This window comes from Dicentrarchus labrax, unplaced genomic scaffold (assembly GCF_905237075.1).
Source record: "Dicentrarchus labrax unplaced genomic scaffold, dlabrax2021, whole genome shotgun sequence".
In the NCBI taxonomy this organism is placed as follows: Eukaryota; Metazoa; Chordata; class Actinopteri; family Moronidae; genus Dicentrarchus; species Dicentrarchus labrax.
This window is the reverse complement of record NW_026136875.1, coordinates 68,872-94,964: the sequence shown is the minus strand read 5'-3', so window position 1 is coordinate 94,964 and position 26,093 is coordinate 68,872. Positions and strand designations below refer to the sequence as shown.

Genomic DNA, 26,093 nt, shown 5'->3' with positions numbered 1-26,093 from the left:
TGCTTGCATCCTTCGCATGACCTTGGCCACAGCTTCAGGCTGATTCTTTGAAAACAAAGGCACCTGTGTAACTTGGTGTACAGGCCTATCTTTAAACAATTGCATCAAATGTCACAGTATGAGCTACAGTAAAAAGTCCCTTTTAGTGCAGACTTGTGATTCAGTGCATGTTCGTTAGTAATAATAATAATAGCTAGTAATAATAAAGGGACTTTCAGAGTATCCTGGCTTATCTCTCACATGTATTAATCCTTCACACCACGGGACTAATGCGTCATACCCTCTGATTGCTGGACAGGTCACAACAACTCAATGATTAGTAACACAGTATCTTTGAATATTGCATACAAACATGATATGTGATTTAAGGCACACTACACTGTCTCGAGGTAGGAAGTATAGCTGTATTAATCAGAGGTAGGAAAGGGTCACTTGATCAGCTTTATCAATAAGAGGTAAAATATGTGACTTAATCAATAGGAGAGGTAAAACACTATTTGATTATAAAAGAGATAAAACACTCCTGACAGATATCAGGGGATGGTGTAATCAAACAAGAAGAAACAAAAATATCCCTAACAGTACTACACTGTTAGAAGCATCAGTGTGTCACAGGGTAGAGGACATGACTGTATTTGTATTTTTGTCTTTCAAGTTTTGTTGCAGACCTTCAGGAAAAAGGCTTCAAACCCCCAACACAGAGAAACTATTTGATGGATGTTGTGGCCTTTATGAAATATATTTCAAACATGGCACCACCATCTGTCAGACTGGCAACAAAAAGAATCAATGCCATCTTGGTAGAGCTGAGGGCCCGGATCAGAGATATTGGCCGGGATGTGGTCGGGCACCAGCTCAGTGTGAGGCGAAGTAAATCTGGTATGTTTAACATTCATAACCCCACCTCCAAACATTAACATTACATCCTTAAAAGCAGGGAACATGCATATAATAAATGCTATTCAAAATTTCAGAGAGACTGGTCAAGGCACAGAAACATGCATGGTTTATAGATGAGGCTCCGAAGAAGATCACTGCAGTACTGGGTATGGATCATTGCTCAGCATAAGTTTCAGATTTGTAAAAATAAGGTTTATTTAATGTTATGGGGCTTCTCCAGACTCAAACTTTGGGTGAAGATACCGTTCTGCAGATTTTACATTACAGGGATTAACATCTACAAACTGGGTTTTTATATATGGGCTGGTCTCTGCTGCTTTTGTGTGGCCAACGTGTGGTACTAAGGTAAAGAACATTATCATTGCGAGTGAATGCATACAATGTCCTTCCTCTGCTTTTACAGTTGACCTTGAGAAGCATCCAGAGGACCGAACATGTCTGAAAGAGTTTTTTGGACTGCTGGGTGGCTATATTATTGCAACAACAGGCCACCGAAAGGGTGTTGTGATCAACATGACCACAAAGGAGGTCAAGGCAGCAGAAAAGACTAAGCACGGTGCCCGCATCATCCGTGTAAGTGCAAACATTATTACAAAAACTGAAAGGACACAAGAGACATACACATTGTTATATCAGTTGGTCAGAGTGAAAAGTCAACTTTCCTGAATTATTAGGTTGGACAGCACAAGACTCAAAGGTACTTTGGTGAAGCAGCTGTACCCCTCAAGCCAAGCGAGTATTCCTGGTTGCAGCGTTACAACCTGCTTCGAAACAGAATTGAAGGAGGCAAAGAGGCTTCTACCTTCTTTCACACAACCAGTGGAGGCGTCTTGCTGAAGCTGTCTGAATATTTCAAGGAAGCCTGGGAGGGGATGGGCTTGGGGACAGCCCCAACTTTCAACATGCTGCGCTCCTCTGTTGCCACTTATGTGAGATAACTTCTCATGTTTTTTTGTATCTTAAAAACAATTAAGTGTGGTAAAAGTTAATGAATTTTGCACCTGTATATATTTCTTTTTTACATTCATTCCTCCAGGCCAAGCGGCAGTTGGGCCATAAAACCTACCAGAAAGTGACGACTTTTATGTGCCATGATGCAAACACAGCCAAAAGATTTTATCAAGGTTTTTTAAACAATCTAAATCAATGCCAAACCTATTTGTTCTTGTAGTATCCATTAACTTGTATTCATTTTATCCATTTCTTTGCACAGCGGAGGACCCAGCAGAGGTCACACTCCAGAGTAGAGAATTGTCAATGATGGCAATTTCTACATATGCTGCAAAGACATGGAAACGCAGAGAGAAACACAAGAAAGACAAAACCATGACCATTGCTTCTGAAAGGGAGGACAACGAACCTGCACAAAATGAAGACAATCAGGGGTATGAAGAGGAGGAGCATGAACCATTGGGCCAAGAGAAGCCTGTGAGAAAAAGGCTTAACCAGCTGTACAGCAACAAGATCCTTGTGCCGTCAGACCAGCAGGTGAGACAGGCAGTGTTTCCACACACAAATTAAAATACGTCATTCTAAAATGAGCTTAATATACTTTATTTTTCCTGAAAAAAGATGGTGAGCTCATCTGATGAGGATGATGCAGGTGATATGAAAACCACACTAACTGAAACAGTACCAGATCCTGAAGAGGATGAGGAACATGTGCCAAAAAGGACTTACCAGCTGCGTGAGAAAAGGGCATCTGTGCCTTTGAACCAACAAATGGTGAGTTTTGACAGTTTTCAGTACTTCCACATATTACAAAGCTTTAAATACTCTTTTGACTTTTCATTAAAAAACAGACGATGACCTCTTTTAAACAGGATGGAACAGATAAAAGGGAGGTTGAGTGCCCTTTCCAGAAAATAGAGGTGAGAGTAATAATTAGATTCAGTGCTTCCCCACATTCTACAAGCTTTCAATTCAAAATCAGTAAAATGAATCTTGTGTTACCTAAAAACAGAGCTTTAGTTCATCTGAAGGTGATGGCTCCGCTGATGAATGGAAACCCACACAGCAGGAATCTGAGAATGATTCTGAAGAAGAGGAGGAACAAGTCCTAGAAAGGGTTCACAAGGTAAACAAAAGAAAGAGATCTGAGAGCCTTGTCCTGCAAAGAGAGGTGAGATCTATCATCAGTTTAAGTGTTTAAAAGTACTGAAGATCTTCAGAGCTGAATGAGTTAGAGTTTTAATGAGTTAAAACCACACAGGCAGAATCAGAGGGTGATTTTGAAGAAGAGGATGAACAGATCATAGGAAGGGTTCACAAGGTGGCCAAAAGAAAGAGATCTGAGAGCTCTGTCCTGCAAAGAGAGGTGAGTCATTATCAGTGTAAATGCTTCGGAAAATACTAAAAGCTTTCAGTCCAAATGAACAAATTATTTTTGTCTTTCATAAAACCAGCTGAGGAGCTCATCTGAAGTTGAGCGGGTTGGTTCAAGGATCCGTGCACTGAGAGTAACAGAAAAGGAATCAGAGGAGGAGTGTACGAGAGGAGAGAGTCCAAGTCTGCCTGAGAAAGAAGAGGAAGCCCTGTCAAAAGAAAGTGGTGAGGAAGATGTGTTGCAGAATGAGGTAAGTGAAGTGGCTAGTACATCAAACAAGCAATAATCATATCACAAAAAGATAACGTTTTACCACATTAGCAAAATAAAAACTTGAAACTTGGCTTTTAAAACCCACACTTGTCTGTTTCATTTCTTCTTTAATTCATATTGATAAATTAACAGGATACACGAGCATTGATGAGCCAATCTCCAGACCTAAAACTGAATACAGCCCTGGTTTCACTGAGTCCTGTCACTCTCAAGACACCTGTAGTAAGTATAATGTCAACATATACCACCATATACCACATATAACACAAACACAAGAAAAGCTGTTACTCAAGTCAGAAAAAGTATTTTACAGTAAACAGACTTGTTTAGACATCAGGCCCATTCTTTACAATAAAGGGACTCTTACATAGATGTTGGATCTTTGCCATTGTGTGTAGGTGATAAAATGGGTTTCTATAAGGCCAACAAATCAAAATGATAACTTCTGACTGTGAAGTAGATCTGCTCGCTTTTTGTTAACTGTTTACAACATGCTTTGACCTTTTCCCACAGAATGACAAGGTGGCAGTCAAAGTCCGTCCTGGTGTAAGAGCACTGCACTAAAACACACCTGAACATCCGAGCTAGACGAACTAGATGATCGAGAACATATTTTAACATCTTTTTTATTTTAATTTTTTTAGATGCAGCAGGCTTTTGTAAGCCCAGGAACAGCAACGATTTTGACAACTCACTCAACAAAAACTGTGTGTGAACGAGTCAATATGGTGAATAAGATGATTTTCCACCAGTCATCTTTGTTTGAAGTCATCGTGCCAATATCTGGTAATTATGGAAAAATATGACAAAGTGAAGTAATAGAGCCTGGACAAGAAAAGTTGCATATATATATTTCTGTATTTATACACTTTTAAGGTGACAACATTGAACACCAGGCTGGATCCACAGTTGGACAGATGATTCCCTCAGGTAAATACATAGTACAATGCAAAGGATAAATACTGGTGCAAATTTCAATAGTAACCAATCATTATTTACTTAACATAAAGGATCCATGGGGGAAACTGTGTCCAAAGAGTGGCTATTGGAGAATGAAGTCCCAGTGGGAGACACAACATTGCACAAGAGCCTGCCTGAACAAAGGGGGGGAGAATATGAAGGACAAGAAAAAGAAGGTGAAGTGGATGAGGGCTATTTGGAGATGTCAAAGATTGAAGGTGACAGAAATAAGCTAAAAGAAGGACAAAAGACAGAGAAAGAGACACAGGAAGAGACTTTGGAGAAGATGGACAGTGATGGTGAAGAAGGACAAAGGGCAGAGGAAAAGATCCACAATGAGGGTAGAGCAGGACAAAAGACAAAGAAAACGATTCTGGAAGAGACCTTGGAGAAGATGGAGAGTAAGAGTGAAAAGGGAAAGAAGAGAGAAACAACGATTCAAAAAAAAGACTTTGGAGAACATGGAGGGTAAGAGTAAAAGGGGAAAGAAGAGACAAACAAAAATTCAAGAGAAGACTTTGGAGAACATGGAGGGTAAGAGTAAAAAGGGAAAGAAGAGAGAAACAAAGATTCAAGAGAAGACTTTGGAGAACATGGAAGGTAAGAGTGAAAAGGGAAAGAAGAGAGAAACAAAGATTCAAGATAAGTCTCTGGAGAAGATGGAGGGTAAGAGCGAAAAAGGAAAGAAGAGAGAAACAAAGATTCAAGAAAAGGCTTTGGAGAACATGGAGGGTAAGAGTAAAAGGGGAAAGAAGAGAGAAACAAAAATTCAAGAGAAGACTTTGGAGAACATGGAGGATAAGAGTGAAAAGGGAAAGAAGAGAGAAACAAAGATTCAAGATCCTGTGGTGATGACGAGAAGTAAAGTTAAAGAAGTGCAAAAGAGAAAGTTAAAAGAGGAGCATCTGGAGAAGAGTGAGAGGGAAAGTGAAGAAGGGTCAAGTGGAGCAGCAGAAAAAACAGTACCAGATCCTGAAGAGGATGAGGAACATGTGCCAAAAAGGACTTACCAGCTGTGTGAGAAAAGTGCATCTGTGCCTTTGAACCAACAAATGGTGAGTTTTGACAGTTTTCAGTACTTCCACATATTACAAAGCTTTTCATACTCTTTTGACTTTTCATTAAAAAAACAGAAGATGACCTCTTTTAAACAGGATGGAACAGATAAAAGGGAGGTTGAGTGCCCTTTCCAGAAAATAGAGGTGAGAGTAATAATTAGATTCAGTGCTTCCCCACATTCTACAAGCTTTCAATTCAAAATCAGTAAAATGAATCTTGTGTTACCTAAAAACAGAGCTTTAGTTCATCTGAAGGTGATGGCTCCGCTGATGAATGGAAACCCACACAGCAGGAATCTGAGAATGATTCTGAAGAAGAGGAGGAACAAGTCCTAGAAAGGGTTCACAAGGTGACCAAAAGAAAGAGATCTGAGAGCCTTGTCCTGCAAAGAGAGTTGAGATATATCATCAGTTTAAGTGTTTAAAAGTACTGAAGACCTTCAGAGCTAAATGAGTTAGTTTTAATGAATTAAAACCACACAGGAGGAATCAGAGGGTGATTTTGAAGAAGAGGATGAACAGATCATAGGAAGGGTTCACAAGGTGGCCAAAAGAAAGAGATCTGAGAGCTCTGTCCTGCAAAGAGAGGTGAGTCATTATCAGTGTAAATGCGTCGGAAAATACTAAAAGCTTTCAGTCCAAATGAACAAATTATTTTTGTCTTTCATTAAACCAGCTGAGGAGCTCATCTGAAGTTGAGCGGGTTGGTTCAAGGATCCGTGCACTGAGAGTAACAGAAAAGGAATCAGAGGAGGAGTGTACGAGAGGAGAGAGTCCAAGTCTGCCTGAGAAAGAAGAGGAAGCCCTGTCAAAAGAAAGTGGTGAGGAAGATGTGTTGCAGAATGAGGTAAGTGAAGTGGCTAGTACATCAAACAAGCAATAATCATATCACAAAAAGATAACGTTTTACCACATTAGCAAAATAAAAACTTGAAACTTGGCTTTTAAAACCCACACTTGTCTGTTTCATTTCTTCTTTAATTCATATTGATAAATTAACAGGATACACGAGCATTGATGAGCCAATCTCCAGACCTAAAACTGAATACAGCCCTGGTTTCACTGAGTCCTGTCACTCTCAAGACACCTGTAGTAAGTATAATGTCAACATATACCACCATATACCACATATAACACAAACACAAGAAAAGCTGTTACTCAAGTCAGAAAAAGTATTTTACAGTAAACAGACTTGTTTAGACATCAGGCCCATTCTTTACAATAAAGGGACTCTTACATAGATGTTGGATCTTTGCCATTGTGTGTAGGTGATAAAATGGGTTTCTATAAGGCCAACAAATCAAAATGATAACTTCTGACTGTGAAGTAGATCTGCTCGCTTTTTGTTAATAATTAGTGGCTTTCTAAACTGTTTACAACATGCTTTGACCTTTTCCCACAGAATGACAAGGTGGCAGTCAAAGTCCGTCCTGGTGTAAGAGCACTGCACTAAAACACACCTGAACATCCGAGCTAGATGAACTAGATGATCGAGAACATATTTTAACATCTTTTTTATTTTAATTTTTTTAGATGCAGCAAGCTTTTGTAAGCCCAGGAACAGCAACGATTTTGACAACTCACTCAACAAAAACTGTGTGTGACCGAGTCAATATGGTGAATAAGATGATTTTCCACCAGTCATCTTTGTTTGAAGTCATCGTGCCAATATCTGGTAATTATGGAAAAATATGACAAAGTGAAGTAATAGAGCCTGGACAAGAAAAGTTGCATATATATATTTCTGTATTTATACACTTTTAAGGTGACAACATTGAACACCAGGCTGGATCCACAGTTGGACAGATGATTCCCTCAGGTAAATACATAGTACAATGCAAAGGATAAATACTGGTGCAAATTTCAATAGTAACCAATCATTATTTACTTAACATAAAGGATCCATGGGGGAAACTGTGTCCAAAGAGTGGCTATTGGAGAATGAAGTCTCAGTGGGAGACACAACATTGCACAAGAGCCTGCCTGAACAAAGGGGGGGAGAATATGAAGGACAAGAAAAAGAAGGTGAAGTGGATGAGGGCTATTTGGAGATGTCAAAGATTGAAGGTGACAGAAATAAGCTAAAAGAAGGACAAAAGACAGAGAAAGAGACACAGGAAGAGACTTTGGAGAAGATGGACAGTGATGGTGAAGAAGGACAAAGGGCAGAGGAAAAGATCCACAATGAGGGTAGAGCAGGACAAAAGACAAAGAAAACGATTCTGGAAGAGACCTTGGAGAAGATGGAGAGTAAGAGTGAAAAGGGAAAGAAGAGAGAAACAACGATTCAAAAAAAGACTTTGGAGAACATGGAGGGTAAGAGTAAAAGGGGAAAGAAGAGACAAACAAAAATTCAAGAGAAGGCTTTGGAGAACATGGAGGGTAAGAGTAAAAAGGGAAAGAAGAGAGAAACAAAGATTCAAGAGAAGACTTTGGAGAACATGGAAGGTAAGAGTGAAAAGGGAAAGAAGAGAGAAACAAAGATTCAAGATAAGTCTCTGGAGAAGATGGAGGGTAAGAGCGAAAAAGGAAAGAAGAGAGAAACAAAGATTCAAGAAAAGGCTTTGGAGAACATGGAGGGTAAGAGTAAAAGGGGAAAGAAGAGAGAAACAAAAATTCAAGAGAAGACTTTGGAGAACATGGAGGATAAGAGTGAAAAGGGAAAGAAGAGAGAAACAAAGATTCAAGAGAAGTCTCTGGAGAACATGGAGGGTAAGCGTAAAAAAGGAAAGAAGAGAGAAACAAAGATTCAAGAGAAGACTTTGGAGAACATGAAGGGTAAGAGTGAAAAGGGAAAGAAGAGAGAAACAAAGTTTCAAGAGAAGACTTTGGAGAACATGGAAGGTAAGAGTGAAAAGGGAAAGAAGAGAGAAACAAAGATTCAAGATAAGTCTCTGGAGAAGATGGAGGGCAAGAGCGAAAAAGGAAAGAAGAGAGAAACAAAGATTCAAGAAAAGGCTTTGGAGAACATGGAGGGTAAGAGTAAAAGGGGAAAGAAGAGAGAAACAAAAATTCAAGAGAAGACTTTGGAGAACATGGAGGATAAGAGTGAAAAGGGAAAGAAGAGACAAACAAAAATTCAAGAGAAGACTTTGGAGAACATGGAGGGTAAGAGTGAAAAGGGAAAGAAGAGAGAAACAAAGTTTCAAGAGAAGACTTTGGAGAAGATGAAAAGTAAGAGTGAAAAGGGAAAGAAGAGAGAAACAAAGATTCAAGATCCTGTGGTGATGACGAGAAGTAAAGTTAAAGAAGTGCAAAAGAGAAAGTTAAAAGAGGAGCATCTGGAGAAGAGTGAGAGGGAAAGTGAAGAAGGGTCAAGTGGAGCAGCAGAAAAAACAGTACCAGATCCTGAAGAGGATGAGGAACATGTGCCAAAAAGGACTTACCAGCTGTGTGAGAAAAGTGCATCTGTGCCTTTGAACCAACAAATGGTGAGTTTTGACAGTTTTCAGTACTTCCACATATTACAAAGCTTTTCATACTCTTTTGACTTTTCATTAAAAAACAGAAGATGACCTCTTTTAAACAGGATGGAACAGATAAAAGGGAGGTTGAGTGCCCTTTCCAGAAAATAGAGGTGAGAGTAATAATTAGATTCAGTGCTTCCCCACATTCTACAAGCTTTCAATTCAAAATCAGTAAAATGAATCTTGTGTTACCTAAAAACAGAGCTTTAGTTCATCTGAAGGTGATGGCTCCGCTGATGAATGGAAACCCACACAGCAGGAATCTGAGAATGATTCTGAAGAAGAGGAGGAACAAGTCCTAGAAAGGGTTCACAAGGTGACCAAAAGAAAGAGATCTGAGAGCCTTGTCCTGCAAAGAGAGGTGAGATATATCATCAGTTTAAGTGTTTAAAAGTACTGAAGACCTTCAGAGCTAAATGAGTTAGTTTTAATGAATTAAAACCACACAGGAGGAATCAGAGGGTGATTTTGAAGAAGAGGATGAACAGATCATAGGAAGGGTTCACAAGGTGGCCAAAAGAAAGAGATCTGAGAGCTCTGTCCTGCAAAGAGAGGTGAGTCATTATCAGTGTAAATGCTTCGGAAAATACTAAAAGCTTTCAGTCCAAATGAACAAATTATTTTTGTCTTTCATAAAACCAGCTGAGGAGCTCATCTGAAGTTGAGCGGGTTGGTTCAAGGGTCCGTGCACTGAGAGTAACAGAAAAGGAATCAGAGGAGGAGTGTACGAGAGGAGAGAGTCTATGTCTGCCTGAGAAAGAAGAGGAAGCCCTGTCAAAAGGAAATATGGGGGAAAGTGGTGAGGAAGATGTGTTGCAGAATGAGGTAAGTGAAGTGGCTAGTACATCAAACAAGCAATAATCATATCACAAAAAGATAAAGTTTTACCACATTAGCAAAATAAAAACTTGAAACTTGGCTTTTAAAACCCACACTTGTCTGTTTCATTTCTTCTTTAATTCATATTGATAAATTAACAGGATACACGAGCATTGATGAGCCAATCTCCAGACCTAAAACTGAATACAGCCCTGGTTTCACTGAGTCCTGTCACTCTCAAGACACCTGTAGTAAGTATAATGTCAACATATACCACCATATACCACATATAACACAAACACAAGAAAAGCTGTTACTCAAGTCAGAAAAAGTATTTTACAGTAAACAGACTTGTTTAGACATCAGGCCCATTCTTTACAATAAAGGGACTCTTACATAGATGTTGGATCTTTGCCATTGTGTGTAGGTGATAAAATGGGTTTCTATAAGGCCAACAAATCAAAATGATAACTTCTGACTGTGAAGTAGATCTGCTCGCTTTGTGTTAATAATTAGTGGCTTTCTAAACTGTTTACAACATGCTTTGACCTTTTCCCACAGAATGACAAGGTGGCAGTCAAAGTCCGTCCTGGTGTAAGAGCACTGCACTAAAACACACCTGAACATCCGAGCTAGACGAACTAGATGATCGAGAACATATTTTAACATCTTTTTTATTTTAATTTTTTTAGATGCAGCAGGCTTTTGTAAGCCCAGGAACAGCAACGATTTTGACAACTCACTCAACAAAAACTGTGTGTGACCGAGTCAATATGGTGAATAAGATGATTTTCCACCAGTCATCTTTGTTTGAAGTCATCATGCCAATATCTGGTAATTATGGAAAAATATGACAAAGTGAAGTAATAGAGCCTGGACAAGAAAAGTTGCATATATATATTTCTGTATTTATACACTTTTAAGGTGACAACATTGAACACCAGGCTGGATCCACAGTTGGACAGATGATTCCCTCAGGTAAATACATACTACAATACAAAGGATAAATACTGGTACAAATTTCAATAGTAACCAATCATTATTTACTTAACATAAAGGATCCATGGGGGAAACTGTGTCCAAAGAGTGGAATATGGAGGGTAAGAGTGAAAAGGGAAAGAAGAGAGAAACAAAGATTCAAGACAAGACTTTGGAGAATATGGAGGGTAAGAGTGAAAAGGGAAAGAAGAGAGAAACAAAGATTCAAGAGAAGACTTTGGAGAAGATGAAAAGTAAGAGTGAAAAGGGAATGAAGAGAGAAACAAAGATTAAAGATGAGCCTGTGGTGATGCCGAGGAGTAAAGCTAAAGAAGTGCAAAAGAGAAAGTTAAAAGAGGAGCATCTGGAGAAGAGTGAGAGGGAAAGTGAAGAAGGATCAAGTGGAGCAGCAGAAAAAACCTGGAAGATACCTTTGAAAAGAAGGAAATTTCAAGAATGACGGGAAGAAAGGAGAAGGCAGGAGGAATTGAAAACTGTTCAAAACTTATGCAACATTAAAATGTTCAGTCACCATACAGAGTTCCTTGAATTTGATGTTTTCAATAGAACTGCTCAACTTGAAAAATAGTGGAATTTATTTTTCCGCAGTTCATAAGTCCAGTAATAGAATAGAATAGAATAGAATAGAATAGAATAGCCTTTATTCATCCCACAGTGGGGAAATTCCGGTTATTGCAGCAGCGAGAGGATAGGAGAATAATAAATAAATATAACAGTATATACAATATAAACAGGAAAAAGACAAAAAACCAACAACAACGACATACAGTGACAAACAGAAACAACGGCAAGACAATGGCAACGGTGCATAATGGATAATTTTAAAAATCTGCATGTTTGAGTATCTATTGCACATAACAGTTTATTATTGAGTCCGAGTGTATGAGTGGTCTACTTAGAGCAGTAGTGTTTTAACCTAGCATTTAAATCTTCACAAGGTTTAGCTAAACATCTCAGGGATCTCAAGCTAAAAGTTTTGTCAGTTATTCTGCACTCCATGTGGTCCAGTCCTGTGGTGGTTTGAACCCTCTCAGTCTTTCCATCTGCCAATGAGGTCCATATTTGGCCAAACAGGTCAAAGTTATTCTCGAGCCACCTTTGTACTTTTAATAAATAAAGGGTCTATACTGTAATGTTAGATCTGACCAATAGTGCAGAATCACTGACCAAACCTTTCTAAACCAGTTTCAGGCCTCCATCTGCTTTGGTGACCAAACCAGGTCAAAAGAGCAACTGGTCTGTGAAGGCATCAGTCAGTGTCAAAGGTCATTGGAGATCATCCTTTCATTGTATATATTAAAAAGAAAATCTGCAATTGCAATTCACAGGGCATGGTCCTTGGTGGGCCTAGATAATGCGTATAAACTTTGGTGGATGTAGCCCCAAGGATTCAATTAACAGGCCAATCAAGCACCAACACCTACAGATGGTCTAAGGGTGTATAAGTCCAAGGGTCTGGATCTTTCTTGGTCCAACCAGAAAAACCTTTTTCCTCTCAGGCTAGGAGGCTGAAAGTTTTGTCAGTGATTTTGCACTCCACGTGGGCCAGTCCTGTGGTGGTTTGAACCCTCTCAGTCTTGTCATCTGCCCATGAGCGTTCGCTCCATTTGAATTTGTTCTACAGTTTTAGGCACATAACTGGGCCCATATAGCTCCAAATGAGCTGAACTTGTCAGGAAGCACTTATATTACATGTCCAAACCAGGTTCTAGATGTTGGAGGCCCAAAGTTATTACTGAAGCTACTTTCAGTATGGTAGTAGCAACATAACATGTTACCTGGATAACATGATTTTACACATCTCAGGGATCTCCTAGTTCAAGGTTCAGGCCTCCATCTGCTTTGGTGACCAAATGAGGTCAAAAGAGCAACTGGTCTGGGGAGGCCTCAGTCAAGGTCAAAGGTCATTGGAGACCATCCTCTCAGTATATACATTAAAAAAAAACAACCTCTGCAACTCTGTCCCTTTAACCTAAAACTACACAGGCTGATTCACGAGCCCCCCAGCTCGTTGGTCCTGTGGGTGTCTGCCTCCCGAACCACAAATGGAAGCTGGTTCCACAGGAGAGGAGCTTGGTAACTGAAGGCTCTGGCTCCTGTTCTACTTTTAGAGACTATAGGAACCACAAGTAGCCCAGCATTCAGAGAACGTAGTGTTCTAGAGGGGTAATAGGGTACTATGAGCTCTTCAAGATATGAAGGGGCCTGACCATGAAGAGCTTTGTAGGTGAGGAGGAGGATTTTAAATTCTATTCTACATTTTACAGGGAGCCAATGCAGAGAAGCTAGTACAGGAGAGATGTGATCTCTTTTTCTAGTTCCTGTCAGTACTCGTGCTGCAGCGTTTTGAATTAATTGGAGTGTTTTAATGGACTTATTGGGGCAACCTGATAATAAAGAGTTGCAGTAATCCAGCCTTGAAGTAACAAATGCATGGATTAGTTTTTCTGCATCTGTCTGTGATAGTATGTGTCTAATTTTTCTAATATAACGTAAATGAAAGAAGGCAGTCCTAGAGGTCTGCTTTATGTGGGAGTTAAATGACAAATCCTGATCAAAGACAACTCCAAGATTCCTGACAGTGGTGCTAGAGGCCAAGTTAATGCTGTCTAGAGTAACTATATCTTTAGACAGTGAGTCTCTAAGGTTTTTGGGGCCAAGAACAAGAATTTTTTCTGAGTTTAACATCAGAAAATTGCAGCTCATCCAGGATTTTATGTCCTTAAGACATGTTTGTAATTTAGATAATTGATTAATTTCATTGGGCTTGATTGATAGATATAACTGCGTATCATCTGCATAACAGTGAAAGTTAATGGAGTGATTCCTAATAATGTTGCCTAAAGGGAGCATATATAAAGTAAATAGTATTGGTCCAAGTACAGAACCTTGTGGAACTCCATGACTAACTGTAGTATTTATTGAAGATTCATCGTTAACATGTACAAACTGCGAGAGTTCTGATAAATATGACTTAAACCAGCTTAGTGCGGTTCCTTTAATGCCAATTTGATGCTCAAGTCTCTGCAAAAGAATACTATGGTCAATGGTGTCAAATGCAGCACTAAGATCTAATAATACAAGTACAGAGACAAATCCATTGTCAGAAGCAGTCAGAAGGTCATTATTAACTTTAACCAGAGCTGTCTCTGTGCTATGATGAACTCTAAATCCTGACTGAAAATCCTCAAATGTGACCTGCTCCATCATTTTGAGTCACTTTGACCCAGAAACTCATTTTGAGTTTTCTTCTTGGCTGTAAAGAGGAAAGTCTCAGCTTTATGGAGATACCAAAATTATTTTTCTACTCCAAAAATTGTATGAGACACGCTCTTCCAAAGGTCGATTGTCACCAAACCTTGTTTTTGAGAAAAAGGGCTCTAAAGATAGCAATCAACATTCCGCCATATTCCAAATGAATTGAAAGACATTTATAGACAGTTTATATTCAAATAAATAAACTTTACTGCTTTACTGCTTTACATAATTATAATCAGAGACATTGTATGCTACCATCGGGTCAGCCACGAGTGGAATATCTTCCTCCTGGCCTCCGTCACACTCACTTTCTTCGCCGGAGCCGGCCGGTGTCGGTAGAGCGAAATACCGGAGGTCGAGCCGCCGCTGTCACTCTCACTCTCAGCTGCCGGTGCGGTGAAAAAGTCCGTAATAAGGTCGATCCAGTTGTCGTCTGAAGTACCATGTCTTACAGGAATTGAATTTAAAAGTTGAGCAATTTCGTCGTCGCGAAAATTCATTTTGTCTAAGCTGTCAATCTGTCAATCTGTCTCTGTGTCCGTGTCTATCTAAACTGACAGTTGACAGATGACGTAGATGACACAAACACGCTAGCCGGTGTTTTGAACTCTGAAACCTGTTTCATTTTATTTATGCTAGCTATATTTATCCTTTGTATTTTACATTAAACATGGTATGAAAGCTGAGACTTTATTTAATTAGAAACATGTAAAAACTAAAAATAGCCCAAAATTGTATTTTCTTGTAAAAACGTGTTTCTACACAAACGGGCCGCTGCGACATCCGACTCATTTTGATGGAACGCGTCACAAATAAACTATTGTTATGTAGAAAGTCACACAACTCTTTGGCGACTACTTTAGCCAGAATCTTAGAGAGGAAGGGGAGGTTAGAAATCGGTCTATAGTTGGCTAAAACCCCTGGGTCAAGAGTGGACTTTTTAAGAAGGGGTTTAATTACAGCTACTTTAAAGGACTGTGGTACATATCCTGATAATAAAGAAAGATTAATCATATCCAGTAAAGAAGTGCCAATTAAGGGAACAACTTCTTTAAGCAGCCTAGTTGGGATCGGGTCTAATAGATAGGTTGATGGCTTCGATGAAGAAATGATTGAAGTTAACTGATGAAGATCGATAGCAGAAAAACAGTCTAAATATATATCTAAGTTTACATTGACAGAAGTCCCTGAACTTGGAGAGCCACTGATAACTGTTGATGGCAGTTGGTGATTAATTTTTTCTCTAATAGTAAGAATATTATTATAGAGGAAGCTCATGAAGTCATTGTTAATTAAGTTTATGGGGATATGTGGCTCAATAGAGCTGTGGCTCTCTGTCAGTCTGGCTACAGTGCTGAAGAGGAACCTAGGGTTATTCTTATTTTCTTCTATTAGTGCTGAGTAATAGGCTCCTCTGGCATTACGGAGGGCCTTTCTATAAGTTTTAAGAATATGATGCCAAATTGAGCGATATTCTGATAATTTGGAAGAGCGCCATTTCCTTTCAGATTTCCTAGCTATTTGCTTTAACTGGCGGGTTTGGTGGTTGTACCATGGTGCTAGTCTCCTATGTTTTAATAATTTCCTTTTTATAGGAGCGATAGAGTCTAATGTTCTTCGTAGTGAGCCTGTAGCACTATCGACAAGATTATCAATTTCAGAGGGACTAAAGTCGTTATAGGATTCTGTTAAATTCAGACATGGCATTGAATTAAACACTGAAGGAATCTCCTTAAATTTAGCTACAGCACTGTCAGATAGACATCTGCTGTAGGAAGTTTTGCCTAATGGCTTATAATCTAACAACATGAATTCAAAAGTTATTAAATAATGGTCAGATAGGAAAGGATTATGTGGGAAGACTATTAAATGTTCAATATCAATGCCATATGATAAAACAAGGTCAAGAGTGTGATTAAAACAATGAGTTGGTTTATTTACACTCTGACAGAAGCCAATTGAGTCTATTAATGATATAAATGCATTACTAAGGCTGTCACTGTCAACATCCACATGAATATTAAAATCACCTACAATAAATTGAGCATAGTGTTAGTTCAGGCAGGGCACGAAGTCAGGCTTAGCTTTCAGTTACAGCTATATCATAAGATCACAGCTAGTCATACACATACATCAGCTGATTCCTCTAAGCTTCCCATTGGATACCATACACAGTCAGCTGACAGCTCACCTGATTTCCTCAAGCATCCAATTGGCAAACATCATGCATGGCGCCTTATTTAAGCTGCTTTAGCCTGCCTCCCTATCTCTGCTGCTCCTCTACAAGCCTTTTGCTAGGATGTTGTGTGCGTTACTTGTGGTTTGTCGGTTGTTTCTACTTGTCCTGTCTGCGGTGAGTATCATGGCGGGTCGATTGCATTGTGAAGTCTCAGCAGCTATCTCGGCTGTTGGGGAGAGTGTCGTTTTTGAACAACATCTGCAGTTCTGTCCGGCTGCTCTGGTTCTGGGGGGGTCCGCAGAAGGGGGGAGGAATTGCTCCTGCGGCTCCGCTGCGGTCCCGGCTCTGGCTCCGGCGCTGCACTGCCTTCCAGGGGAGCACGGGTCCCAGGCGCAGCGGCCGGCTCCGCCTGTCTTGCTCTGTCCAACATCCGGTTGTCGCTTGCCGTCATGGGTTCAAGGGTCCAGGGTTCGGTTCGGCACATCAGGCCGGCCAGTCTTCGTCCGCAGTTGGCCTGTTTCCCTCTTTGCTGTCTGCAGGTAGAGTGCATGGTTCCACAGGTGCAGTGCTTGACGATGACGTCACAGCAGCTTGTTTTGACGGCGTCACATTCCCGCCGAGAATGCTGGGAAGTGCAGTCCCAATCACCATAGGGAAGAACGTGCTGCCTCTCAAAAAGGGGGCATGAGAGATAAACCTTCAACCCCAGTAAACGTCCCTGAGCTAGGGAAGGAGCTAAGAAAGCATCTAAAAGCTGTTTAGTGAATCATCTGTTATAGGGCTGGTTCATGGTTCTTAGCTGGACTGACTTGGTTGCCAAAACCTACAATCTGTTTTACAAGAGCTGAGATAGTCGATGCTTTACTGAAGAAAGTATAACAAAAGGTTCATATTGGTCCATTCATAAATCGCCTTCTCAACAAGCATTAAGGTATAGCTACCAGGAAATATTCAGGGAAAATAAATAAACATAATTATTAATTTGTCTGCTCTTGCAACGGCGAAACTAAGGCATGAATAGTTTAAATCCTCTGGCACTTTTTCCTTATTTTATGCTATAATCTACAATGCCATCAGTTGATTAAAGAAGCATGTAGAGGCACGTGGCTAGCCAAGGCAGATGTCACAGATGCATTTAATTTCAATTCAATTCAATTTTATTTGTATAGCGCCAATTCATAACAGAAGTTATCTCAGGACACTTTTCAAATAGAGCAGGTCTAGACCGAACTATTTAACATTAATTACAGAGACCCAACAGTACCACCATGAGCAAGCACTTGGCGACAAGGGCAAGGAAAAACTGCCTGTTAAAAGGCAGAAACCTAGGACAGATCCTCCGGCTCTAGGTGGGTGGTCGTCTGTCTCGACCAGTTGGGGGGGGAGGGGGAGAGAGAGAGAGAGAGAGACAGACAGGTGCACAGCAACAACAGTACTGGCAATGGCAGTCAAGCAGGACCATGGCAGGAGGCTCCACCAGGATCCATGAGAACCTTTAAGTCATGCATTACACCTTCACATTGGCATCTGTTCGGTTTAAATGAAGAGAAATGTACTTCTCAGTTAGGCTCACCTTTGGTTGTTACAGCAGCCCCAGATATTTGATACCTTATCAGACGCTCTCTGCTGGATTCTCTTAAATAACTGCAACTGCTTTCATACTCCATCTCTTAGGCGATTTTCTGTTAGTTGACTATCAATTCAAAATCAGACCATGCATTTTTGCTCTTAAATATACGATCACAGCTAGTCATAAACATATATCAGCTGATTCCTCTAAGCTTCCCATTGGATACCATACACAGTCAGCTGACAGCTCACCTGATTTCCTCAAGCATCCAATTGGCAAACATCATGCATGGCGCCTTATTTAAGCTGCTTTAGCCTGCCTGCCTATCTCTGCTGCTCCTCTACAAGCCTTTTGCACCCACCTCCACCCCAGCTCCTCCTTTTTATGTTGTTTCTAATTAATCAATGTCATTTTCTGATTGCCATTGATGCTTGCTCTGTTCTGTACCCTGGGGGGTCTCTGCTGCCGCTCTCCTTGTCTTAAACTTTTCCATGTAGGCACATGGAAGGGCAGGGAGGTGTGCTCTCCCTGACTTAAGGTTTTCCACGTAGGCACGCAGAAGGACAAGGAGGTCCCAGAACAGAGCCATATCACCAAATGTAAATTCTGCTTGGAATATAAGATATTTTGACGAAAGTGGTCCTGACTGAATTACTTTATCTGATTTAAGGACTAAACTTGATAGAACTTCTGAGAATTCAGATATAAAATCAGAGTACGGTCCAGGAGCGCGGTACACTATAACAAATAGAACTAGCTGCAGTGTTTTCCAGTTTGGGTGAGAAAGACTAAGAACAAGGCTTTCAAATGAATTATAATTTAGTTTAGGTTTAGGGTCCATTAAAACGCTCGAATCATATATGGCTGCTACTCCACCTCCTCGGCCAGTGCCTCGAGGAATGTGAGTATTAATATGACTGGGGGGGTGGATTCATTTAGGCTAACATACTCCTCGTGGGACAACCAGGTCTCAGTAAGACAAAGTAAATCAATATCATAATCTGATATTAATTCATTCACTAAAACAGCTTTAGAGGACAGAGACCTGATATTTAACAGCCCACATTTCATTCTCTTATTTAGTGCTACTGAGGAGTTAGTTTTAATTTTTATTAGATTTTTATGTTGAACTCCTCTTGTTTTTATTTCTTTAAATAATTTAGGTGGTCGGGGGACAGACACAGTCTCTATGGGGTTTTGGGTGGGTGACTGTTCTAAAGAAAGCGCACAGAAGTGTGTAAGACAGCAGCTCTGCTTCCTGGTCCTTCCTAGTAATGAGATGTACTGAAATGTATATAAGAGAGAGCATTTTGGAAGTCTGGAGAGAACATTCACTGCGTGACCTTCTCTCCATGCTGCATGAATTAAAGTGACTTGATTATCACACCGGCTTGAAAGTTCTTCAGAGACTTAGCACCTCTCAACGTTGAGAAGAATTTCCACTACACAAGTCTCTCAAATGTTTTCATGACTACAGACATCAGGGCGAAGGGGGTGTAGTCATTCAGTCATGAGATGGAGGGTTTCTTTGGGACTGGGATTTTTGTTGAGTGTCTGAAGCAGGAGGGGACTTCACACATCTCCTGTGGTCCTTGTGAAGATGGGGGGACAGCTGGTCAGCGCAGACTTATAGACAGGAGGGTGAGATGCCGTCTGGACCTGGTGCCTTCCTGGTCTTCTATCTCCTGAAGAGCTGGTACACATCACTAACCCTAACCCTAAGACAAGACATCTGCTGACACAGTGACTACGTGTCCATTAACACGTTGTTAGTGTGAGTTAGTCTTACAGCTCGTTTGTGTGTGCGTGTGTGTGCGTGTGTGTGTTTGGCAGAAACCAAAGGTCAAGAGGTCACGGCGTAAACGATGGCAGGGCCTCGTCGAGTGACGTTTCTGTGCCCTGCTCGGCCGTGCGAAGGGCTAGACACCTGCGACCGCATCTGACTGAAAACTGACATCCCCCCAATAGTGGGGCTCAATTTTTGTGACTCTGGCACCACAGGAAGTGCCTCAAATTTGGCTGTGAAAAGCAACTACCCGCTGCACCATTTGTGCTGCAGCTACGGCTGGAAGCACATGTGCTGCCCGACTCCACATCTCCCGGGGGGAAGGGCGCACAGACTCGGGCTCAGCGCCGTCGGAAAGACGCTAGGCGGCTTTGGTGGGGTACGTCTGCCTCCCGTATCTCTGGTACCTTCCTGTCAAAGGATATTCACCAGAAACGTCCTGCACCGGGGTGCACTCATGTCGATACCCCTTATCCTACAGACCGTGGCTACAGACCGTGGCTCCTGGCCTTAATTTATTCTAACCTCAGGGAGGGACATTTAAAGCCCATATAATGTACAAAGCCACTAAACCACCCTTTTCACTTTCAATCTGTAAAAATGTTTCTTTTTATGATAAAGGACACTTGTGTGTCTTAAACTAATAAAAAAAAATTAAAAAAAACTCCACATGGACTCTGTCTTGACGTGGGGCTTAAGTGTGCATGTCCAGGCACAGACCGGAGGAGTCAAATAGTGACAAGATGCAGAACGGCACCAAACAAACTAAGAAACGAAAGAGCGCCCTGATTCCTGACAAAACTTCTGTGAAGAAGTCCAAGTCGGCCTCCAGTGCAGAGGAGTAGGAGAACTCCCATACTAAACTCCTCTAGCTTGGGCCATGAACAAACAACCTAGCAAGGAGAGTCTCAAGGACAAGGTGAAGGGGATATTTGGGCTGGGACCCCCGAGGCCGCCGAGCAAACAGAATGAAACCAAACCGTCCGAGTTAATCATTAAACTAAACAAAAAAAAAAAAAATAACAACAGCCCAACCCCCCCTACGGTTTGTGTATGTTCTGTAGCTGTTTAGTAAGGTAGATTGTTAGGTTATGATTGTTCATTGTTCAATAGTAGTAGTTTAATAGATTGTTCAGATAGGTAGATTGTTAGTTAGTTAGTTAGGTTGTTCATCTTTCATTGTTCAATAGTAGTAGTTTAGTAGATTGTTCAATTAGGTAGATTGTTAGGTTAGTTAGATAATTAGTTAATTTGTTTGATCAAGCAGGCAGTGTAAGACCCGATGTGGCATCCTGATTTTTTATTTAAATTTTTCTTTCATCATACGCAGTGTAAGTCCTGATCATGGCATCTTGTAAGACGTGACTTTTCTTTTGTCTTTTTGTATTTCTGTTCCCATTTAATCCTCCACATGGACTCTGCCTTGACGTGGCGTGGGGGCTAGCGTGCCTCAGTGATCCCAGGGACTCTGCAGATTGAATCTACACAACAGAGCTATTCCTGTCCCTAGGACCACTGAGGACAGACCAAAGAGTCCACAACTCACGTGATACCTGACCTTGTTAGACCTGCTCTATTTGAATTGAATTGAATTGAATTGACCCGTCCAATTTTAATGTGTTGGCCCAGGACCAAAAGTTCATCTTGATGGTCTTGGACAAGGCCATAGCGAAGGCAACACTGGACCTTAATTATGATTCTACATTCTCTGTGGTCCTGTCATTGACAATGTTTGGCCAAAAAAGCCCTGAGCAAGCAATCTGACATTAGGAAGCAGGTCGTCCGCTTCTTGCCTGCCTCCAGATCCATTCCTTGGTCTCCTCTCATTTATAGGGCTAGACAAGGACCAGACCCATAGAGATGCCTACAAGGAATACATTAAAGCCTGTGAAGCAGAGTTAGTGCCTGTGAGGCCATTCGAGGGCTTTACTAAGAAAAGAAGTTAATGTGTTGTTAGTGGGAGTTACTGTTACTGCTCGTGTGTGTTCTGCGTAAACAAAAAATAAAAAGAATACGAAAAAATCCCACAAAAACAAAGGAGTGAGTGTGATACAGTGTGTGTGTGTGTGTGTGTGTGTGCGCATTAGAATTAGATTAGTAGTAGTTTAGTTAGGTAGATTGTAATGTTACAATTGTAGAACTTTAGTAGTAGATTGTTCAGTTAGGTAGATTTTTAGATAAGTGACTTATTTAGGTTGTTCATTGTTCATTGTTCATAGCAAAAAATAAATAAAAACCCAAAAAGAAAGTAGTGTGTGTTACTAGAATTAGATTAGTAGTAGTTTAGTTAGGTAGATCGTAATGTTATTGAATTATTCATTGTTCAATAGTAGTAATTTAGTAGATTGTTAGATAAGTGACTTAGGTTGTTCAGTTTTCATAGCAAAAAGAAAAAAAAAAAACCTCCACATGGACTCTGCCTTGACGTGGCATGGAGGCTTGCGTGCCTCTGTGGTCCTGGGAACTGTCTGGGTTGGCCCCACTCAGCAGAGTTTACTCCTGCCTTACCACATAGGAGTAAACTCTGCTGAATGGAGCCAACCCAGACAGTCCCTAGGATCACAGAAGCCAGACCAAAGAGTTCACAACTCACCTGATACCTGAGCATGTTCAGTTATACTTACCATACCCACTCCCACACGGCACATGCTTTGAGGAGTAACTGACAAAAAGACGTGTTGTTATAAACACTAATAACATTTTCAACACTATACCCCCTCCCCCCCTCCTCGTCACTACACATTTTCACAATACTAGTTACTACACATCCCACCAGACTAGATTAGGGCCTCAAAATGTGTCTGTAGTGAACCACTGCACTGACCAACAAGGACACTAAAAAAAGGTTGTATGAGTAGTCTAACTGGCATGACCTATCGTTAATTGTTACGAACCTTTTTTTGCGGATTGGTTTTCTCTCCTGTGGTCCCCTTCCTGGGAAGTTTGAAACTGTTGGTCTGGCCTCAGGATCACTGAGGTCAGACCAAAGCGTGCACATCTCACCTGATACCTGAGCATGTTCAGTCGGTGCGTGTATGCGGATGTCCAGGCATAAAGCGCAAAATTGAGGAGGCAAACAGTGACCAGATGCAGAACGGCACCAAACAAACAAAAAAACTAAAGAGCGCCCTGACTTCTGTGAAGAAGTACAAGTCGGCCTCCGGTGCAGAGGAGGAGGACAAGGAGGTGTTTGTCCTCCATGATTCAATGCCACATGGAGGGCATTCCAGTGCGAGCTTGCACTGAAGGAGGTGTTTTATGGTCGTCCTCTGTCACCGCTGGACTACAAGCTGAGCGTGTCGCTTGGAACGAGTTCAGTCAGTGACAAGAGCGTGACAAAACAGAGAGGATTTTTTCCTTTGATGCAGCAGGCAGTGTAAGACCCAATGTGGTATCCTGTTTTTTGCTTTGGTTTCCCTTTGATCCAGCAGGCAGTGTAAGACCTGATGTGGCACTCTGAATTTTATTTTCCATTTCCTTTCATCATACGCAGTGTAAGTCCTGCTCATGGCGTCTTGTAAGACATGACTTTTCTTTTGTCTTTTTGTATTTCTGTTCCCATTTTATCCTCCACATGGACTCTGCCTTGTCGTGGCGTGGAGGCTTGCGTGCCTCTGTGGTCCTGGGAACTGTCTGGGTTGGCCCCATTCAGCAGACTTTACTCCTGTCTTACCACACAGGAGTAAACTCTGCTGAATGGAGCCAACCCAGACAGTCCCTAGGATCACTGAGGCCAGACCAAAGAGTCCAATACTCACCAATTGAGACCGGCACCAATCATTATAATTTAAAATTAAAACTAAAAAAACGAAAGAGCGCCCCGATTCCTGACAGGACTTCTGTGAAGAAGTCCAAGTTGGCCCCCAGTGCAGAGTAGGAGGACAAGAAGGTGTTTGTTCTCCACTTTCACGGTCACACACAGACACTTTCTGAAAAGTCCCATACTACCTTCCTCCAGGTTGGGCCATAAATAAACAGCCCAGCAAGGAGAGTCTCAAGGACAAGGTGAATGGGATCTTTGGGCTAGTAAGGTAGATTGTTATGTTATGATTGTTCATTTTTCAATAGTAGTAGTTTAATAGATTGTTCAGTTAGGTTAGTTAGTTATTTAGGTAGTTAGTTAGGTTGTTCATTGTTCATTGTTTAATAGTAGTAGTTTAGTAGATTCAATTAGGTAGATTGTTAGGTTAGTTAGATAATTAGTTAGTTTGATCAAGCAGGCAGTGTAAGACCCGATGTGGCATCCTGAATTTTTATTTCCATTTTTCTTTAATCATACGCAGTGTAAGTCCTGATCATGGCATCTTGTAAGACGTGACTTTTCTTTTGTCTTTTTGTATTTCTGTTCCCATTTAATCCTCCACATGGACTCTGACTTGTCGTGGCGTAGAGGCTTGCGTGCCTCAGTGATCCCAGGGACTCTGCAGATTGAATCTACACAGCAGAGCTATTCCTGCCTTACCAAACAGGAGTAGCTCAGCTAGGTAGAACCAATCTGCAGAATCCCTAGGACCACTGAGGACAGACCAAAGAGTCCACAACTCACCTGATACCTGACCTTGTCCAGTTATACTTACCTTATACACTCCCACACTTGGCGAGGGAACCAAAAAAGTCAAAATACAAACTTGCCCAAATCGACTCAAAATGTGCTCCTACACACCTTCTGAAAAAAAGGTCAAGAGGTCACGGTGTAAACGATGGCAGGGCCTCGTCGAGAAATGTTTCTGGGCCCTGCTCGGCCATGTGAAGGGCTAGACACCTGGCTACGGCCTGCACCACATATGGCGGTGCTCCAGATCTGAGCGCCACATACGGCGGTGCTCCAGATCTGAGCGCCACGGCTGCAGCCGACGTGTCTCAGGATGAAATTCTTCATTTGATAGTTTACCTTCCCACAAAATGTACTATATATTCCCATTTGACCTTTGACCTCGCCTCATCTTAAACGCTCTGCCTGTCTGTGTCTCCCTGTGACTGACTGCCTGTGTCTCCCTGTGACTGCCTGCCTGCCTGTCTGCCTGTCTTTTGCCTGACCCTAACAATTCAATTCAATTCAATTCAATTTTATTTGTATAGCGCCAATTCATAACAGAAGTTATCTCAGGACACTTTTCAAATAGAGCAGGTCTAGACCAAACTCTTTAACATTAATTACAGAGACCCAACAGTACCACCATGAGCAAGCACTTGGCAACAAGGGCAAGGAAAAACTGCCTGTTAAAAGGCAGAAACCTAGGACAGATCCTCCGGCTCTAGGTGGGTGGTCGTCTGTCTCGACCAGTTGGGGTGAGAGAGAGAGAGGCAGAGAGAGAGAGAGCGAGAGAGAGAGGCAGAGAGAGAAAGAGCGAGAGACAGACAGACAGACAGGTGCACAGCAACAACAGTATTGGCAATGGCAGTCAAGCAGGACCATGGCAGGAGGCTCCACCAGGATCCATGAGAACCTGCGAGACGAGAAAGCACAAGAACTCCGGGGAAGAAGTGGAGTTAGTAACATGCATTAATGGGACATAAATGAGTGCATAAAGAGAGAGGAAGGGAGGAGCTCAGTGCACCATGGGAAATCCCCCGATAGTCTAGGCCTATAGCAACATAACTAAGGGATGGTTCAGGACTCACCTGATCCAGCCCTAACTATAAGCTTTATCAAAGAGGAATGTCTTAAGCCTACTCTTGAATGTGGTTAGGGTGTCTGCCTCCCGAACCACAACTGGAAGCTGGTTCCACAGGAGAGGAGCTTGGTAACTGAAGGCTCTGGCTCCTGTTCTACTTTTAGAGACTATAGGAACCACAAGTAGCCCAGCATTCAGAGAACGTAGTGTTCTAGTGGGGTAATAGGGTACTATGAGCTCTTTAAGATATGATGGGGCCTGATCATGAAGAGCTTTATAGGTAAGGAGGAGGATTTTAAATTCAATTCTACATTTTACAGGGAGCCAATGCAGAGAAGCTAGTACAGGAGAGATGTGATCTCTTTTTCTAGTTCCTGTCAGTACTCGTGCTGCAGCGTTCTGAATTAATTGGAGCGTTTTAATGGACTTATTGGGGCAACCTGATAATAAAGAGTTGCAGTAATCCAGCCTTGAAGTAACAAATGCTTCAAGGCTGGGTTCCTCCTGTTAATGTGGTGAGGGTAGACACCCTCACCACATTAGTCCACTAGTCCCCTTGCTCTAACCGTAACCCCTGACCTTTGAGCCCCAGTTTCATTCCTTCTCAATTAATAATTGGAGAAAAACTCACACATGTACGTATGTATAGATATAAATATCACAAATTCAACACGTATCAAATAGACTTTTAATCAGGAATCCCATTTGTAACATCAATTGAGTGAAAAACAAAGCTAAAACAATATACACAGTGGAAACATAGTTGGCACCGGGCAATGAAATTCTTCATTTGCTAGTCTCCCTTCACACAAAATATACTTGGAAAGAAACAGAGATATAAGTTCCCAATTGACCTTTGACCTTGCCTCATCTTAAACGCTCT

The 26,093-nt window shown here is 41.3% G+C and overlaps 1 protein-coding gene and 2 long non-coding RNA genes across 10 annotated transcripts in view; 1 reads left to right on the top strand and 2 right to left on the bottom strand.

Annotated features, from left to right (window-relative positions):
• Positions 1-25,139, bottom strand: part of LOC127360514 (uncharacterized) — a 31,752-nt gene extending 6,613 nt beyond the window's left edge. Inside the window, exon 1 of the long non-coding RNA XR_007883767.1 lies at positions 25,043-25,139. This is a non-coding gene — a long non-coding RNA (uncharacterized LOC127360514). The remainder of the gene's footprint in view (positions 1-25,042) is intronic.
• Positions 1-25,681, bottom strand: part of LOC127360513 (uncharacterized) — a 57,492-nt gene extending 31,811 nt beyond the window's left edge. Inside the window, exon 1 of the long non-coding RNA XR_007883766.1 lies at positions 25,218-25,681. This is a non-coding gene — a long non-coding RNA (uncharacterized LOC127360513). The remainder of the gene's footprint in view (positions 1-25,217) is intronic.
• Positions 4,249-11,317, top strand: LOC127360506 (trichohyalin-like). Of its 8 annotated transcripts, XM_051394961.1 has the most exons (22): positions 4,249-4,285; positions 4,376-4,429; positions 4,510-5,514; positions 5,593-5,661; positions 5,754-5,867; positions 6,001-6,105; positions 6,194-6,364; positions 6,520-6,609; positions 6,920-6,952; positions 7,051-7,192; positions 7,283-7,336; positions 7,417-8,031; positions 8,362-8,948; positions 9,026-9,094; positions 9,187-9,345; positions 9,434-9,538; positions 9,627-9,809; positions 9,965-10,054; positions 10,365-10,397; positions 10,496-10,637; positions 10,728-10,781; positions 10,862-11,317. In XM_051394961.1, exons 3-22 carry the CDS (start codon positions 4,756-4,758, stop codon positions 11,239-11,241), a joined length of 3,954 nt encoding a protein of 1,317 aa, XP_051250921.1. In that variant the 5' UTR covers positions 4,249-4,285; positions 4,376-4,429; positions 4,510-4,755; the 3' UTR covers positions 11,242-11,317. The 8 variants fall into 8 exon arrangements, with proteins under 8 accessions (XP_051250921.1, XP_051250918.1, XP_051250917.1 ...); XM_051394958.1 differs by having other exon boundaries at positions 5,614-5,661; positions 7,417-8,948; XM_051394957.1 differs by having other exon boundaries at positions 5,596-5,661; positions 7,417-8,948.
• Positions 25,682-26,093: the final 412 nt, after the last annotated feature.